This window comes from Sinocyclocheilus grahami, unplaced genomic scaffold (assembly GCF_001515645.1).
Source record: "Sinocyclocheilus grahami isolate Dianchi unplaced genomic scaffold, SAMN03320097.WGS_v1.1 scaffold1078.1, whole genome shotgun sequence".
Lineage (NCBI taxonomy): Eukaryota > Metazoa > Chordata > Actinopteri > Cypriniformes > Cyprinidae > Sinocyclocheilus > Sinocyclocheilus grahami.
Window position 1 is genome coordinate 11,685 of NW_015506257.1, and position 18,685 is coordinate 30,369.

The 18,685-nt window shown below is 40.7% G+C and overlaps 1 protein-coding gene and 10 non-coding genes across 11 annotated transcripts; 10 read left to right on the forward strand and 1 right to left on the reverse strand.

Moving 5' to 3' along the window:
* The first annotated feature begins 176 nt into the window (after window positions 1-176).
* trnaa-ugc (transfer RNA alanine (anticodon UGC)) lies at window positions 177-248 on the forward strand. Its single transcript has one exon. It is a non-coding gene; the product is annotated as a tRNA-Ala (tRNA).
* Window positions 249-1,503: 1,255 nt separating this feature from the next.
* Window positions 1,504-1,575, forward strand: trnaa-ugc (transfer RNA alanine (anticodon UGC)). Its single transcript has one exon. It is a non-coding gene; the product is annotated as a tRNA-Ala (tRNA).
* Window positions 1,576-1,832: 257 nt separating this feature from the next.
* On the forward strand, window positions 1,833-1,904 carry trnaa-cgc (transfer RNA alanine (anticodon CGC)). The gene has a single exon. It is a non-coding gene; the product is annotated as a tRNA-Ala (tRNA).
* Window positions 1,905-2,505: 601 nt separating this feature from the next.
* trnaa-ugc (transfer RNA alanine (anticodon UGC)) lies at window positions 2,506-2,577 on the forward strand. Its single transcript has one exon. It is a non-coding gene; the product is annotated as a tRNA-Ala (tRNA).
* A 138-nt stretch (window positions 2,578-2,715) lies between these two features.
* Window positions 2,716-2,787, forward strand: trnaa-ugc (transfer RNA alanine (anticodon UGC)). The gene has a single exon. It is a non-coding gene; the product is annotated as a tRNA-Ala (tRNA).
* A 138-nt stretch (window positions 2,788-2,925) lies between these two features.
* Window positions 2,926-2,997, forward strand: trnaa-ugc (transfer RNA alanine (anticodon UGC)). The gene has a single exon. It is a non-coding gene; the product is annotated as a tRNA-Ala (tRNA).
* Window positions 2,998-3,671: 674 nt separating this feature from the next.
* Window positions 3,672-3,743, forward strand: trnaa-cgc (transfer RNA alanine (anticodon CGC)). Its single transcript has one exon. It is a non-coding gene; the product is annotated as a tRNA-Ala (tRNA).
* Window positions 3,744-3,962: 219 nt separating this feature from the next.
* On the forward strand, window positions 3,963-4,034 carry trnaa-cgc (transfer RNA alanine (anticodon CGC)). The gene has a single exon. It is a non-coding gene; the product is annotated as a tRNA-Ala (tRNA).
* A 142-nt stretch (window positions 4,035-4,176) lies between these two features.
* Window positions 4,177-4,248, forward strand: trnae-uuc (transfer RNA glutamic acid (anticodon UUC)). Its single transcript has one exon. It is a non-coding gene; the product is annotated as a tRNA-Glu (tRNA).
* A 315-nt stretch (window positions 4,249-4,563) lies between these two features.
* Window positions 4,564-4,635, forward strand: trnaa-ugc (transfer RNA alanine (anticodon UGC)). Its single transcript has one exon. It is a non-coding gene; the product is annotated as a tRNA-Ala (tRNA).
* Window positions 4,636-10,846: 6,211 nt separating this feature from the next.
* LOC107566473 (uncharacterized) lies at window positions 10,847-12,040 on the reverse strand. The gene is made up of 2 exons (XM_016251935.1): window positions 11,584-12,040; window positions 10,847-11,444 (listed from the first exon to the last, which is right to left on the reverse strand). The coding sequence occupies exons 1-2, from the start codon at window positions 11,739-11,741 to the stop codon at window positions 10,847-10,849; spliced, it is 756 nt and encodes a 251-aa protein (XP_016107421.1). The 5' UTR covers window positions 11,742-12,040.
* Between the last annotated feature and the right edge of the window lie 6,645 nt (window positions 12,041-18,685).

An 18,685-nucleotide genomic window follows, 5' to 3' on the forward strand; every position in this document is an offset into this window, starting at 1 on the left:
GCATGTATGAGGTCCTGGGTTCAATCCCCAGTATCTCCACAATCTTTTAAAAATTAAATTCAGCAAACCGGTTTCAATTTGGTCCGTAGCTTTACCACATCTGGAATTAAAGGCATTTGTAATCCTACAGAAGCAGAAAATACTTTTTGTACCTAAGTAGTTAAGCTTTTTCAACTGGGGATGTAGCTCAGTGGTAGAGCACATGCTTTGCATGTATGAGGTCCTGGGTTCAATCCCCAGCATCTCCACAAACTTTAAAAAATTTAATTCAGCAAAACTGTTTCAATTTGGTCCTTTAGCATTACCACATCTTGAATTAAAAGCACTTGTAATCCAACAGAAGCGGGAAAAAAGGCGCATGCTTTGTGTGTATGAGGTCCTGGGTTCAATCCCCAACATCTCCACAAACTTTAGAAAATTAAAATCAGCAAAACGGTTTCAATTTGTTCCTGTAGCGTTACCACATCTGGAATTAAAAGCATTTGTAATCCTACAGAAGCAGAAAAAAATAGAAAAAAAGCACATGCTTTGCCTGTATGAGTACCTGAGTTCAATCCCCAGCATCTCCACAGGCTGTAAATTTTAATTTCAGCAAAACGGATTGAATTTGGTCCTGTTGAGTTTCCAACTTCTTGTACCTCAGTAGTTAAGTTCTTTCAACTGGGGATGTAGTTCAGTGGTAGAGCGCATGCTTCGCATGTGTGAGGTCCTGGCTTCAATCCCCAGTATCTCCACAATCTTTTAAAAATTAAATTCAGCAAACCGGTTTCAATTTGGTCCGTAGCTTTACCACATCTGGAATTAATAGCATTGGTACACCTACAGTAGTAGAAAAAACGTGTTGTTCATCAGTGGTAGAAGAGGTCTTTCCACCTGGGGATGTGGCTCAGTGGTAACGTGCATGCTTTGCAGATATGAGGTCTGGGGTTCAATCTCCAGCATCTCCACAGACTCGTCAAATTTAAATTCAACAAAACGGATTCAATTTGGTCCTATAGAGTTTCCACATCTGGAATTAATAGTGTAGTAAACCTACAGTATCAGAAAAAAACGTGTTGTACCTCAGTGGTAGAAAAGCTCTTTCCAACTTGGGTGCATGCATTGCATGTATGAGGTTCTGCAGACACATCTCCCCTACAGAAGCAGAAAAAACTTGATATACATCAGTGGTAGAAAACATCCTTCCTACTGGGAATGTAGCACAGTGAAAGATCAGTGAAATGTAGCACAGTGAAAAGGTCCTGGATTCAATCCCCAGCATCTCCACAGACTTTTAAAATTTAATTTCAGCATGCAAAGCATGCGCTCTACCACTGAGCTACAGCCCCTGTTGAACGAGCTTTACTACTGAGGTACAAGAAGTTTTTTCTGCTACTGTAGGTGTCCTGGCTTCAATCCCCAGTATTAATGCATGTATTAATTAATTTGGTCCTGTTGCGTTACCACATCCGGAATTAATAGCATTGTTTCAGCTACAGTAGTAGAAAAAAGGTCTTTCCACCTGGGGATGTAGCTCAGTGGTAGAGTGCATGCTTTGCACGTATGAGGTCCTGGGTTCAATCTCCAGCATCTCCACAGACTGTTAAAATTTAATTTCAGCAAAACGGATTAACTTTGCTCCTGTTGAGTTTCCACATCTGGAAGTAATAGCGTTGGTACATCTACAGTAGTAGAAAAAACTTCTTGTACCTCAGTAGTAAAGATCTTTCAACAGGGGATGTAGCTCAGTGGTAGAGCGCATGCTTCGTTACCACATCTGGAATTAATAGCATTTGTAAACCTACAGCAGCAGAAAACACTTATTGTACCTCAGTAGTAAAGGTTGTTCAGCTGGGGATGTAGCTCAGTGGTAGAGCTCATGCTTCGCATGTGTGAGGTCCTGGGTTCAATCCCCAGCATCTCCACAGACTTTTAAAATTTAATTTCAGCATGCAAAGCATGCGCTCTACCACTGAGCTACAGCCCCTGTTGAACGAGCTTTACTACTGAGGTACAAGAAGTTTTTTCTGCTACTGTAGGTGTACTAACGCTATTAATTCCAGATGTGGAAACTCAACAGGAGCAGGTAGAAAAGTTCCTTCCAACTGGGAATGTAGCTCAATGGTAGAGAATGTATTTCCAACAGGAGATTTAGCTCAGTGGTTGAGCGCATGCTTTGCATGTATGAGGTCTTGGGTTCAATCCACAGACTGTTAAAATTGAATTTCAGCAAAACGGATTAAATTTGCTCCTGTTGAGTTTCCACATCTGGAATTAATAGCGTTGGTAAACCTACAGTATCAAAAAAACTTGTTGTACCTCAGTGGTAGAACAGGTCCTTCCACTTGGGGATGTAGCTCAGTGGTAGAGTGCATGCTTTGCATGTATGAGGTTCTGGGATGCATTTCCAAACACTGTTCAAATGTAATTTCAGCAAAAAAAATTAATTTGGTCCTGTTGCGTTACCACATCTGGAATTAATAGCATTGTTTCAGCTACAGTAGTAGAAAAAAGGTCTTTCCACCTGGGGATGTAGCTCAGTGGTAGAGTGCATGCTTTGCACGTATGAGGTCCTGGGTTCAATCTCCAGCATCTCCACAGACTGTTAAAATTTAATTTCAGCAAAACGGATTAACTTTGCTCCTGTTGAGTTTCCACATCTGGAAGTAATAGCGTTGGTACATCTACAGTAGTAGAAAAAACTTCTTGTACCTCAGTAGTAAAGATCTTTCAACAGGGGATGTAGCTCAGTGGTAGAGTGCATGCTTTGCACGTATGAGGTCCTGGGTTCAATCTCCAGCATCTCCACAGACTGTTAAAATTTAATTTCAGCAAAACGGATTAACTTTGCTCCTGTTGAGTTTCCACATCTGGAAGTAATAGCGTTGGTACATCTACAGTAGTAGAAAAAACTTCTTGTACCTCAGTAGTAAAGATCTTTCAACAGGGGATGTAGCTCAGTGGTAGAGCGCATGCTTTGCATGTATGAGGTCCTGGGTTCAATCCCCAACATCTCCACAACCTTTTAAAAATTAAATTCAGCAAAACGGTTTCACTTTGGTCCTGTAGCGTTACCACATCTGGAATTAATAGCATTTGTAAACCTACATTAACAGAAAAAACTTCTTGTACCTCAGTAGTAAAGATCTTTCAACAGGGGATGTAGCTCAGTGGTAGAGCGCATGTATGAGGTTCTGGGTTCAATCCCCAACATCTCCACAACCTTTTAAAAATTAAATTCAGCAAAACGGTTTCACTTTGGTCCTGTAGCGTTACCACATCTGGAATTAATAGCATTTGTAAAAAAAAAAAAAAAAAAAAAAAAAAAAGCGCATGCTTTGCATGTATGAGGTCCTGGGTTCAATCCCCAACATCTCCACAACCTTTTAAAAATTAAATTCAGCAAAACGGTTTCAAATTGGTCCAGTAGCATTACCACATCTGTAATTAAAAGCATTTGTAATCCTACAGAAGCAGAAAATACTTTTAAAAAATTAATAAAAAGCGCATTCTTTGCATGTATGAGGTCCTGGGTTCAATCCCCAGCATCGCCACAGACTGTTCAAATTTAATTTCAGCAAAACGGTTTCAATTTGGTCCTGTAGCGTTACCACATCTGGAATTAATAGCATTTGTAAACCTACAGCAGCAGAAAACACTTATTGTACCTCAGTAGTAAAGGTTGTTCAGCTGGGGATGTAGCTCAGTGGTAGAGCTCATGCTTCGCATGTGTGAGGTCCTGGGTTCAATCCCCAGCATCTCCACAGACTGTTAATATGTATTTTCAACAAAACGGATTCAATTTGGTCCTGTTGAGTTTCCACATCTGGAATTAATAGTATTGGTAGTCCTACAGTAGTAGAAAATACTTGTTGTTCATTAGTGGTAGAAAAGGCCCATCCACCTGGGGATGTAGCTAGCATTTGTAAACCTACAGCAGCAGAAAACACTTATTGTACCTCAGTAGTAAAGGTTGTTCAGCTGGGGATGTAGCTCAGTGGTAGAGCTCATGCTTCGCATGTATGAGGTCCTGGGTTCAATCCCCAGCATCTCCACAGACTGTTAATATATATTTTCAACAAAACGGATTCAATTTGGTCCTGTTGAGTTTCCACATCTGGAATTAATAGTATTGGTAGTCCTACAGTAGTAGAAAATACTTGTTGTTCATTAGTGGTAGAAAAGGCCCATCCACCTGGGGATGTAGCTCAGTGGTAGAGCGCATTTTTTTCATGTTTGAGGGCCTGGGTTCAATCCCCAGCGTTTCCACAGACTGATAAAATTTAATTTCAGCAAAACGGTTTCAATTTGGTGCTGTAGCGTTACCACATCTGTAATGAAAAGCATTTGTAAACCTACAGAAGCAGAAAATACTTGAAAAAAAAAAAAAAAAAAAGCACATGCTTTTCATGTATAATGTCCTGGGTTCTATCCCCAGCATCTCCACAGACAGTTAACATTGAATTTCAGCAAAATGGAATCAATTTGCTCCTGTTGAGTTTCCACATCTGGAATTAATAGCGTTAGTACACCTACAGTAGCAGAAAAAACTTCTTGTACCTCAGTAGTAAAGATTGTTCAACAGGGGCTGTAGCTCAGTGGTAGAGCGCATGCTTTGCATGTACGAGGTTCTGGGTTCAATCCCCAGCATCTCCAATAACTAAAAAATTTTAGAGGCTTTTGAAGTTCACATCCTCTTCCAGGTCAGGTTTGTTGTGTGCACCAAAGTAGGCTTGTCGGAGTCAGTTGTAGTAGGCTTGTGGAGTCTCTTGTCTACCTTGTTTGATCTCCAAGGCAGTTCATGTTCAGACTCAGGGTCTGTAAACTCTTTAATCAGGACCTCACAAAGTAGCTGGTAGTTTGATTTTGTTTGACTGGGCTGTCGATCTAGGACGTTTCGTACCTCAGGACTTGACGTAGCTCTTAGGAGGTATAACCTGTCTCTTGTCAGTCACATGAGGTCTCATTTCCAGATGGAACTCAATATCTTGCAGGTAGGCCTGGATGTCGTGGCCCTCTGTGGAGTTCGGGTTGAACTTGCTGATGTTTTTAGACAGCTTCCTGCGGTCTTTGATGGTCATCCCATGTGCAGCTCCAAGGTCTGCTTGGATGGGTGGTTTTCTTTCGTTTCTTTTCGTTCTTTCGGCAGAAAAGGGTTGTGTGGCAAAGGCAGGTGAGATTTTGGATTGAGGCCCTTCGCTTCTTTCGTTGTATGCCAGTTCTTGGACGTGGGACTCTGCTCTGCTCAGCAGTAGTGAGGCTGAGAGATGTTTCTCCTTTCTTGGCTCTTGTTTCACCTCATAAGCATATTTGAGTTATTTTCTGACCATGTAGAGCTCATCGTTAGTATCGTCTAGTTGTTGGGTCAGATTGTCCATTTCAGTTCTGTACCTTTCAAGGTGGTCTTTCAAGGTACTGATTTCAGCATTATTGTCTTTGATGTCATTCTTGGCTTTCTCTAGTAGCTGTTCGGCATACTGGCATCTGTTTACCAGGTCTTTCTGGGCAGCCTTTGCATGTTGTTGGTCGAGCTGAGCTGGTGCCAGGGCTGCTTGGAGCTTCTTAACTTGTTATGTTGTTTCCTGCTCCCTCTTGTTGGGTGCTTTGAGTTGATCTTGAACTTTCATTTCCAGCTTGTCTATGCAGCGTTGAGCACGTGTCAGATCCTCTTGAAGGTGGGTGATGTGCTTGTCGCTCAGTTTCGTCTGGGTTGTGAAGGCATAGCTTAGGGAGCTGGTGATCTTGACTAGCTCCTTGTGGTTGTTGTTCTGGCTTGAATCTTGTGTCAGGAATCTTCTCAGGATTAGCATTATTATTAAAAATAATAACAGTTCAAATGTCTTGGGGGTGAGGCTGTCTGTCATGCCTCTCAGCCAAGTGTTCACATCTTCCCCATGGGCAATGGGGTCTGCAGTCTGCGGCATGTTGGCACGCTGGGGAGAAGAGAGACTGACACAGATCTGTGTGGAGTAGAAGCCTTTGTGTGGTGGGACAACTAAGTGTTGTGTCAGTGATTGTGAACCACTAATGAAGTGTGGTGATGACTGTTTTGGTCTCAAGGTGTCTAAGTAGACTAGGGATACGAAGACTTCGTCACTCTAATGAGGAAGAGAGAAAAAAAGAGAAAAAGGTGAAAACAATTCAATGAAAAGAAACAATTCCTTTTTCAGTTAGAGAAAAAAAAATTTGTTCAATTAAATGTTGTTATCAAGAAGGTAAACAGTATTGTTATATCTCTGTTTGAGACAAAAGAATACAATAATAATGCTGATATCTCTCGCTCACCAGGGAGGCTGTGAGCACACATGTGATGAGTAAAGAGGGAAGGAAGCATGAGAGAACAGGAGAGACTTGAGAGAAGGGAAGGAGACTCAGTAAACTGAGTGGATTGGGTCCACCAGTAGGCAGTAGTTGCTGTTATGCCCAACTACGAGTAGAGCGTTGTTTTTAGTTTCTGCACAACTAATCAAACAAAAATAAAATTTAAGTGAAAGAGAGTTGTCTCTCTAATGTATTTAAACTCGTAGTGGGGGATAAAACTGTCTCTAAGGGCTCAAGTGTGTCATTCCCAAGCTAGGATACACAGAGGAAAGGAAATGGTAAGACAAAGTAAAATTGAAAGAGTAATAAATGGGCAAAATAAGCAAAGATTAAATTAAATAAAGAAGGAAATCAATAAGTTAAACAATAGTGGCTAAGTGTATAACCAAAACAGGAAGAAAGAGTGGTAAAACGCAATAAAACGATGAGTAAGTGTGAGTCTGTATAGAATCTATTGATATGGGTAATAAATCAATTAGGCAGAATAAGTTTACTTAAACTTTCAAAGTTCAAGGCTTATTTGTACCTAAAATGATTAGGCCCAAAAGAGAATACTAGAAGTAATGATCATATGAAATGATCTGAGGGGGAAATTTGAATGATTCCAAATAAATTTAATGTTTTAATTAAATTTGAATTTGGCACAATTAATAATTGTGAGTCAGCATTTCCCTTTCTAGCAAAATGCAGATAAAGTGGTAAGAAGTGAGAACAGGGAGAAATAAGAAAGAGACCAAAGTATATTAGTTGAGGTGTTTAAAGGATTAAATCACTTTAGTGTTGCCCAAACAGACACTGCATTCAACCACTGGATGTTAATGCTAACTGCTAACCTTTGAGACTAATGGCTTTAGCATAGACTTCAATGTAAACACAACCGTTTTATTAGCTTAGCAGCACCGTGGAGTTTGTTTACAAAAGCTTTGATGTGCGCAGTTCAGAGTTTCTCCGGAAGTAGGTTAAGACTTCCGTGTCACGATCGTAACTATGACAACCAAAACAAACTCTAGTGGACAAGCACATGAATGGTTGCATTGCGAGTATAGTTAAGCGTGTAACATGAAATGTCGACGTATTTCAACACTGTACAAATAACAAACACCACTTTAGATGTTTTGAGGTGTGGCGCTTTAACTCTCAGTTCGTTTGGAGTTAAATTTAATTTTTATTCAAATAGCAGCTTCGTGCTGCGGTTGTGGAAAACAGTGATAGCGATCTTGGCGGATCTGAAATCTCTGTGCCAGTTTCTCTGGACACGTAAACACGACAGGTTTTCTTCGCTGTTGGTACAAAGTTCAAATTTACTTGATCAAGCTTTTAAAACACTCCCATTCAAGTCACGCTCGGACACACGCAGTGTTAAGCGAGATTAAATTCACTTTGTGAACAGACACCAACAGACAAGCATTATTCTCTAATGTTTAACCCAGGGAGTCGAATAGCATAGTTGATTGCACGCACTGGCAATCAAGCTATGAATAAGGCTTTGATAAATAGATTGAGGAACACGCTCAAAACGTCTTTATCCACCGATTTATTTCCCTTTTAATTACTGCAGTTTAGTTCCGTTCAGCTAACGGTGACTGAGATTCCCTGTCGGGAGTATAGCTATTGAATGGCACTGGAACACGCAATGACATCAGTTCAGCTATAAACAAGACATTACAGAAAAATGAGGAACACGCTCAATTTTGACCTTGTTGTACGATCTCAGATGTTAACTTTAAGTTCCCTTACTGCAGTTTAACAATGGAGAGGCGGACTCGAGTTACAGCCTTCTCTGCATTCATTCATCAAGCGTTCATTCATTCAAGTGGCCACGCGCTGCTTACGTCACACACACAGTCTCAACTCAGAAGCATCTAATTTTTCATCCGCAGCAATAGAAAAGATGAAATAACTTGGTTTATGCTCACAATTTAGATTAAACTTCCTGCATTCTCCACCAATATATGTAAGGGAAACAGGTCAATTTAGCATAAAGGGAATAGTTTATGTTACCTGCCACGGTGTTTTCCTCTTTGAGTGTGTCTTAAAAGCAATGAGGAGGTGCGGAGGGGAGCTGAATCTTATCACTCAGCATACCCGGTTAAAAAAGTCACAGATCGCCACTGGTATACAGTACTGTTATAAATATGATTGTGCCAAAAGTAATAAACTAATAAAATGTAAGAACAATATAACAACATACTTAAGAAATATTATATGCTTTCCATCATCTAAATAACCATAGAGTTTTGAAAGAATGGTAAAAACATTTTCATTGATAAAAAATGATGCATATATATCAGTAAAAGTTAAGCAGACTTTTTTACATTTTACAATCCTGCATGGAGTCAACATGGCATTCTAAAGTAAAAAAAAACTAACAAAAAATGGAAGAAAAAGACAAAAGACAAATAAGGCAAGAACATACCACAGTGGTTTCAGCATGTAACAGACATCCATAACAAACAAGATACAGAGTTATATTTTTTATGATACAATAATTACAATATATACATTCAAAACCAGGAAACATGAGGGCAGTCACTTTCCCTTTTCTGCTGCCCATCTCTTCTGTTCAGCCTCATAAAAGGAATACTGACAGAACTCTCCCCAAGTCATCTCGTGAGTCATCCCCTCTGTCCGATATAGGGAGAACACTCTGGCAGGACAATTGACATATTTCCCTGCCACACCATGGAACCCAGTATGTGTGTGTGGACTCTCTGGGCCTTGTTTGAGTGGCTTGTGGCAGAACCTACAGAGGCGACCAGTGGGATGCTGCTCCATGGCCTTTCTCTTTCTCCGCTCCTCCATTAACTGTCTTACCTCTGCAGAACGCTGCTTCTGTAGCTCTCTTTTTTTAAAAAAAGGTGTTTCAGCAAAGTCAGCAAACGGCATTCGAGGATTGGTCAGGCCTTCCGCTGCATACATATGGTATACCTTTGTAGAGCAGTAAAAGTACTTCACATTCCCAGACTGATAAAAAAAAATGAATGGAGGAGCCATCACCAAGGTAACGTGACTTTGGCTGGCCACAAGCAAGACAGTTCCGTGTCCTCTTTGCAACAGGCTGCTCTTGCTGTTGCTGCTGCTTCTCCACAATCTCTTTCACCATTTGTTCAATCTCACCCTTAGTTAGTGGTAACTCCTAGGGCTTATTACTGGGTAGGTTCACTGGGGCAGGTGGGAGGGTTAAGGTTCAGGGTTCAGAGAAACTCCTGGGTCTCCAGGGATGAACTTGTGCTCTTGGCCAGGTGTTTCACATAACGTGAGATATGCTGTTTCGTGGTGGGATGTAAGAGGCTATTGGGATCCCTGGAGGCAGCCTGCACAAGGGCAGCATACTCCACATCCACCTGGGTGAGAAGGTATTTCTGCACATGGTACTTTGCCAGAAGGCCATCAATGGAATCCCTCATGGGCTGTGTCCACCGAAAATGGTCCAGGACAAAAAGCAGACCGCCTGAGAAATGGGACCTGTGCGAGCAGCTCGTGGAGAGGGAGCAAAGGGCAGAGGTGGTTTCATCTCATCTAAAGGAGAGGAAAAAGGACAGAAAAGAATAAATCATTTTCACTTTTATCTCTGAAATATCTGTAGTATTAATATAAATAAGTAATAATTAAGGGATGAAGATGTGAGCTGAATTACCTTTTACTTTGGTGGGCTGTGCAGGCTGGATCATTGTTTGTGAGCCAAAAGAAGCCACACCAAATATGTCATCCTGGAGCATAGGGTAATTCATTTAGGTTAAAATCAGTGATTACATAGTTACACTACCAGTCAAAAGTTTTTGGACGGTAAGATTTTTAAACATCTTTAAAAGAAGTCTCTTTTGCTCACAAAGGCTTCATTTATTTGATCCAAAATACAGCAAAAACAGTAATATTGTGAAATATTTTTACAATTTAATATAACTGTTTTCTATTTGAATATATTTTAAAATGAAATTAATTTTTGTGTTGTCAAAGCTTTAATTAATCTTAAAACATTTTTAAAATCTTACCGTCCAAAAACTTTTGACCGGTAGTGTACATTTTGTGTTTCAGTGAGTGAGAATATTTGTAAGTACAACAGTCAAGTTTACCTGAGCAAAGTGTTCCTACCACCTCAGGTAGGTCATCAGGTGGGAATCTCTCACTGAGAGCAGATGGCTCTGAGGACTGATGCTCTCCCTCCCCTGCAACAGGTACCTTCTGGGACTTGTGCTTGTCCCAGTCCAGGAGGACAGGATGACAACCAGGCTCCACATACTGCAGTCCAAACCTTTCTTTGGTGTCTGTCTGTGAAACAAGTAAGGCAGGGTACTTGGCCTGGCCTGTCACCACGTCTGAGAGCTTGTTCAGTTCCATAATCAGCACAGGATCAAAAACTGCAGGCAGCTTCACTCCAGGCTGCTTCAGGTCCACAAGGCGCTGGAAATTCCAGTGAGCCACTCCAATCATGCCCTGCACTTGGAAAAGTTCTGTGGATGCCTGAGTGCCTGTGACCCATCTCGCCTGATGGAAATGGAACCCCTCCTGCTGAGAGGTGCCTCTCACAGGGATCCACATGGGTACTTCACACCTTCACACGGTTCAGCTGGACGGTTCCACAATACCTATAGAGCATCCCCTCTGCAACCTCTGGGTCACTAAGGCAGCCTCTGAGGATGTGGACTCGCTGAATCCTCCACACCTTCAACATCGATGGTTTGAACAATGGCACACCATCAGGATCGCATTCTAAAAAGAATCTTTGGAGAACGCTCTCCACTCTCTCCAGCAGCTCTTTGGGGTGTGGGACCCTGGTGCGGCAGTGCTCCCTGATGTGCTGCTTTGTTGGATTTGCAGGCACTATCCCACAGAAAACATAAGCCTGCTTCAGTCTCTGTAGGTCCGTCTGGTCCACAACACTAAAAGCTGCTGACAGAAACTTGCAGAAAGCACTGTGCAGTGGATGGTGCTCTGACACACACTCTCTGGAGAACCGCCGCATGCAATGGAACAAGTCCAGCTTGATGTTGATGTCACTGTTATATTCTTTGCGGGAGGCACAGGTGTTGATGAGATGCCCAGAGGTTGCCGCAGCCACTATAGCCTCAGTGGTCTTCCAAGAATCCCAGAGGAGGTGCTCCTGGGGCTCAGGGTTTGGGATCCTGAAGGCAGCACAGCAATCTCTGTTCCACACACAAAGAGAAGTATATTTAAAATATTAAACATTCAAATACATAGGATACATATATTTGCTATACTATATTTTCATTACTTTACAAATATAATATAGGTGGGAAGGAAAATGTGACGGCTGGTTCTTACCTGTCAACCCATTGGTAGTTGGCTTTTGGCAGTCCTGCAAATATGTACCGACGAGACAGCCCCTCATACATTGGCTGCAGCGATTTATCACTTTCAGACTGCAGCATCACCCAGGACAAGATCATCCAGTTTTCATTCATCACAGCGTAGGATGACATAGTACCTGATGCAAGCACAACCTTCCGGGCCACCTTGCGGGTATGGTCAGCCCTTAATGCTTGTCCAAACGTGCCTTGGAGGAGCAGATTGAGTGTGCTCTCCTGCCTATGGTACTCCTGAATGAGGCAGTCAACCAAATAGTGGGGTGAGACTGTTACTCCGCACCAGCCAACCACATCACCATACTCACCAAATGGAGCAGGAGTATTTGTTGCTCTTAGTGCCCCTGTGATGGTCTGCTGACCATAAAGTCCACCGTCTCCATCCAGCACATTCTTAACAGTGGACAGGTAAGCCAGGTGTGCACAGAAAAGAATAAATCATTTTCACTTTTATCTCTGAAATATCTGTAGTATTAATATAAATAAGTAATAATTAAGGGATGAAGATGTGAGCTGAATTACCTTTTACTTTGGTGGGCTGTGCAGGCTGGATCATTGTTTGTGAGCCAAAAGAAGCCACACCAAATATGTCATCCTGGAGCATAGGGTAATTCATTTAGGTTAAAATCAGTGATTACATAGTTACACTACCAGTCAAAAGTTTTTGGACGGTAAGATTTTTAAACATCTTTAAAAGAAGTCTCTTTTGCTCACAAAGGCTTCATTTATTTGATCCAAAATACAGCAAAAACAGTAATATTGTGAAATATTTTTACAATTTAATATAACTGTTTTCTATTTGAATATATTTTAAAATGAAATTAATTTTTGTGTTGTCAAAGCTTTAATTAATCTTAAAACATTTTTAAAATCTTACCGTCCAAAAACTTTTGACCGGTAGTGTACATTTTGTGTTTCAGTGAGTGAGAATATTTGTAAGTACAACAGTCAAGTTTACCTGAGCAAAGTGTTCCTACCACCTCAGGTAGGTCATCAGGTGGGAATCTCTCACTGAGAGCAGATGGCTCTGAGGACTGATGCTCTCCCTCCCCTGCAACAGGTACCTTCTGGGACTTGTGCTTGTCCCAGTCCAGGAGGACAGGATGACAACCAGGCTCCACATACTGCAGTCCAAACCTTTCTCTGGTGTCTGTCTGTGAGACAAGTAAGGCAGGATACTTGGCCTGGCCTGTCACCACGCCTGAGAGCTTGTTCAGTTCCATGATTAGCACAGGATAAAAAACTGCAGGAAGCTTAACTCCAGGCTGCTTCAGGTCCACAAGGCACTGGAAATTCTAGCGAACCAATCCAATCATGCCCTGCACCTGGCAAAGTTCTGTGGATACCTGAGTGCCTGTGACCCATCTCGCCTGATGGAAATGGAACCCTTCCTGCTGAGAGGTGCCTCTCACAGGGATCCACATGGGTACTTCACACCTTCACACGGTTCAGCTGGACGGTTCCACAATACCTATAGAGCATCCCCTCTGCAACCTCTGGGTCACTAAGGCAGCCTCTGAGGATGTGGACTCGCTGAATCCTCCACACCTTCAACATCAATGGTTTGAACAGTGGCACACCATCAGGATCGCATTCTAAAAAGAATCTTTGGAGAATGCTCTCCACTCTCTCTAGCAGCTCTTTGGGGTGTGGGACCCTGGTGCTTTGTTGGATTTGCAGGCACTATCCCACAGAAGACATAGACATAAGCCTGAGATTTATCATTATTATGAATCTCAGACTATCAACTTATCTGTTTGCTGATAAGCATCAACAGTAGAAAACTCTGGATGGCCTGTGAGTGAATTTCATCAAATATATTCTTAATGGTAGTTGGTTTTGGGAGTCCTGCAAAAACGTAACGATGAGACAGCCCATCATACATTGGCTGCAGGGATTTATCACTTTCAGACTGCAGCATCACCCAGGACAAGATCATCCAGTTTTCATTCATCACAGCATAGGACGACATAGTACCTGATGCAAGCACAACCTTCCGGGCCACCTTGCGGGCATGGTCAGCCTTTAAGGCTTGTCCAAACGTGCCTTGGAGGAGTAGATTGAGAGTGCTCTCCTGCCTATGGTACTCCTGAATGAGGCAGTCAACCAAGTAGTGGGGTGAGACTGTTACTCTGCACCAGCCGACCACATCACCATACTCACCAAATGGAGCAGGAGTATTTGTTGCTCTTAGTGCCCCTGTGATGGTCTGCTGACCATAAAGTCCACTGTCTCCATCCAGCACATTCTTAACAGACAGGTAAGCCAGGTGTGCACGCTCATACCTGAGGTGGAGAGCTTCATTCAACTGATTGGCCATATCATTGGGAGACTTTACTGTGCGCCGCAACTCATCCATCACAGTCTTACATATGGCCTTCTTGTGAGTCAGAAAAGCTGGCAAAATGTTGCAGAGCCGACTTGGCAGCATGTCCATCCATTGGGGTTTGTCTGCAAACCAGTTCTTTTTACAGACTTTACAGCTGAGCCGAGAGGCCAGTATGTAGTACTGGCTGCTTGTACCAACAATGACATGGGGTCGTCCAACTCCTGATGAGACAACGTTGGGATTCAGACAGCTGTACAGACATTGCAGAGTGTAGTTGTTGCGGACTGTTTCCATAATGGTGTGCTCTGGTTTCCAAGTTGAAAGTATTTCGGTGATGGCAGCTCATAGACAGCATCAATAAGCTCAGGCTGAGGTGGGTAACGCCACAAGGAGATCATGTTCATTGGATGTCTCACCGGTCTAGACCCTGGCCACAGTCCCAAGGCTTCCATTTCTGTTTTCATCCAGATTCTCTGCTATTGAGAGCAGTGCCATCAGCTCATATCCTGCTCATAGCTTGGCAGTGGTGGAACAGTATGCTTCTCCTCCAACTGAGTTGAGGGGTACCCAGTAGAGGCTGCAGGGAGTCCCGAGAAAGACTGGCAAGCAGCTGCAAGGGGTCCTGAGGGAGGAGTAGAGGCTGTAGACTGTACAGAGGACACTGGGAGGAGGGCTGCAGGATGACATGGGTGACATTAGTCATATATGAGCATTACATTTGTTAAATATGTTAAATCTGTTTTAAATGAGATTAAGTAAAATTATGTTACATTAAGTCCTTACACAGACAGAACACGGTTTCCTGCACTGGTCTCAAAGGCGATGTGGTCTTGCTTGTAGATAATTCAAGCAACTCTGGAAGTAAAAGGAACCCTCACTGGAGTGAAGGGAATTGGTGAAAAACAATAACATTGATCAGGAACAGGAACAGGTATATCCTTACAGTAGAGTCGGTATGTGTACACGTCCATATACCAACCTGGCCATGGAGATGCATCATTCTAGTCCAAATTAATACATATTTGTACTTTTGCTGTACTTCTGCATTTTGGAGATGTACATCTTTTACTTTTTAACTGTAGATCATGTACATACCAAACCTTTAAAGTACAGCATGCAAAAAACATGCAAAACAAGAACTCTGTACTTACCCTCAATGATGAGATATAAATGCCTTCAATGTTAGTAGAACAATTGAACATGAGAATTAGAACAGGCCTGAACGTGGCCTAACCAACAAACAGCAAAAAATCAATGTAGAACAGATAATCCTGATTCATGTCAGAATCATCCCTAGTATGCAGTAGGAATAAGACCTTTGACCATTGGGACTCCAACAACTTCTGAACCTGAACTTTCAAGCATTTATAACATAAACAGACAGAATGACATATAAAAGCTTTTACTGTTAATATAACAATTTAGGGTCTTTAGAACAGGCCTGATCACGCCTAATAAACAAACAGTGATTTGTCAGTGTGTTGGATGGATAATCCCGATTGATGTCAGAATCATCCTCAATGTGCAGTCAGAGTAGGACCTTTGGCCACATGGACTCCAACAACTTGTGAACCTGAGTGCACAGCGTAGAAACAATGTAACATCCCAAACATTTACCATCTTAAATAACGCTGAATAAAAATGTGTAAGGATAACGACCCGTCGGCCCAACGACAGAATCCAACGGCCTGGGCAAAGGTATAATGCGTGTATGTCTTTTCAGCGCCCCTGTGAAGTTCACTTAGTTTTTAGAATTTAGTTTCAGTTTTACTTTAGCTGCGCACTTAATCTGACTCCAATTTCAAATGGTTATTACATTTAGATTGTTTCTAATTAGGAATTAATCCTAACTATTGGTTATGTATTAATTTAGATATTTGATTATTCTGGGTATCCCATATTTTCAGTTATTCGTTCATTAGGGACCCGATGTAGCAAATAGAGAACTGAAGTGTATGTGTGTTTGAGCATGTATGTGCATGTATGTGGTTCTCACTCAATTGGCCTGGAATTTTAGATGAATATGTGGGTAGCATCATCCTCCCCAATTCTTCACCCTCCTCCACTTCTATGAAAAAAGAACAAGACTGTTGTTTATTCAGGGAAAATTGACTGAGCATTAAGTTCTTTTACAGCAATACCCTGAGTTCACATTCAAATGGGTGTACTTTCAGAAAAAGATGGATATAGCAACCACAATAAATAGTGTGAGTGTGTGTGCGTGTTTGTGCGTGTGTACCTGGTATTTATCACGTTATGGGGCCCAAATGTCCCCACAAGGATAGTAATACCACTAAATTTGGACCGTGTGGGGACATTTTTGAGGTCCCTATGAGGAAACAAGCTTATGAATCATACAGAATAAAGTTTTTTGAAAATCAAAAAATGCAGAAAGTTTCCTGTGAGGGCTAAATTAAGGTGAAGGGTTGGTGTAGGGCGATAGAAAATACAGTTTGTACAGTATAAAAACCATTACGCTGTTTATGTTTAATGTCCCCATAAAACATGGAAACACAACATGTGTTTTATATATATATATATATAAAGCATATATATTTTACATTTACATTTAGATATAAGATTAACATTTAGGATATGTTTAGGATTTGGATTTAACTTTTACATTTACATTTACATTTAGATTTAACATTTAAATATAACATTCAGATTTATTTGTATATTTAACATTTAGATTTAACATTTAAATTTAAAATGAAGCTTTAGATTTATATAAAACATTTAGATTTACCTTTAATATTTTATTTTAATATAGTCATATAGTAATAAAATAATGCATAAAGCTTATTTAGGTAAATCTTGCAAAAATTAATTTGTTTTGTAGTTAAATCTGACCATTTTTCTTTTTACAAACGGCGCATCATATTTATTACAATCTATACTAGTTCAAGTATTTGTATCATGGGAAAAAATCGATTATGTCTTTTTTAAAAAAGAAAAATGAAAGAAAAGGTTACAGGGTACAAGCTTGAAAATGATTTTATGTTACAATTATATATACTGTATATATATTGATTTATTTATTTATTATTATTTTCTTTTAATAAATTATATTATGAGCATAACAATTGGAGTAAAAAGTTTAATTTCAGAAATGTTTTTGTATGTCCCTGTTTGTGCCCGCCCGCTCACCGGCGTCAGCTGACGGGCTGTCTGGAACTAGCGCCACAACCGAATATCAGGCCAACTGACGTAACTGGAAATGGCAAGCGATACCGACACCTCTTGGAAAACAACCATTATAATCAGCACCTCAACTCAGGTTTGAGGAAAAATACTGCTTTATTGTTTTTGATAATACTAACTGATTTACTGACTGATCGAATCTCTTTACTCTCTGCTATCACCATCACTTATTTATGCACTTATCGGTTTATGTTTCGTATTGTTTTCGCAGTGTGATGAACCCTCGCAGATTCTTCTAGCGCAGCAGCACAGGATTCGTCGCTCAGACAGCATTCTGTCCTCTGCCTTTGTTTTCCCCTTGTTAGGTAGAAAGGAATTAAATTTCATCAGTACATTTAATCCCTTTATCGGGAACTGGATATTCCTTTTTCCTTCCTTCTGGAAGTTAGCATCCCTGGGCCTAGACCAGTGGTATCAACGTGGTGCCCGCACACTATAGATTAGTTTAATAACAGATCACACAGCAGTTTCTATAACGTGTGAATATATCCCCTATCGTATTCTACAACAAAAACAATCAGAGTGCCTTGTTATCACTAGTTCTATTTTTGACTTTCCGAGTCTGCTATTAGCATATAGCCCGCTAGCATCGCCAGCGTGGTAGCAGCTAATCTCGCTTACACTAATACTGCAGAAATAAATGTGACAACCAGTCAGTGAATGTGGCAAATATGTCTGCATGTCTATGTATGAATGGCATGTCTATGCCACGATTTCACAGTGTTTTCTTTGTCTGCCTGTCAATATATGAGAACAATCCGTCAAAAATAAAAGTTTGTTTTAACTTGAAGAAATTATGACAGAAATATATTACTACTGTATACTAAAACGTAATAATAATAATATGTATTTTTAAGAAATATCATACAACCAATTTTTTTCCCTATTAATTTATACAGTTGTGCAGCATCTTAATTTACAAAAAAATACAAATTCAATGTTTGGTTGTAAATTAAATTTCATATGATTACATTTTTTTTAAAGATTGATTAAACTGTTTAAAGTTTTATTAATTCACAATGGATTTCATGGGGCCCTAAATTAAAAGGTAGCTACTCTGTGGAGTTTAATTGTAAACAAAGTTATGTTTACCTACATTCTAAGCATTTCCTTCCCCATTAATGGTGAATGAATATTTTTATGTTCAAAAAAAAACTTTTATTAAGGACACACTCGGTCCAAAAACACAGACAATAACAACAGAAAAAAAAAAACAGAACAGAACAGAACAGAATCCACAATATCATATATTTACATATATATTGAAACGGCAATGGTTCCACATACTTGAGAAAAGTCTGACTGAACTTAGTACTTGGCTCATCAGTGTTCAAATTATACTGTTTACAGATTTCGATAACCTACACATACATCTGTACATAGTACACGCATCACAGCAGCGCACATTGGTACACTAACACTGACAAACATGTGGCTTGCACTGCTCCATCGTGGCACTTTAAGCAGCAGCCTCATACCATCGTTATAAGCTACATTGAGTTTCTGCATGCTGCTCGTTTTGTAATGC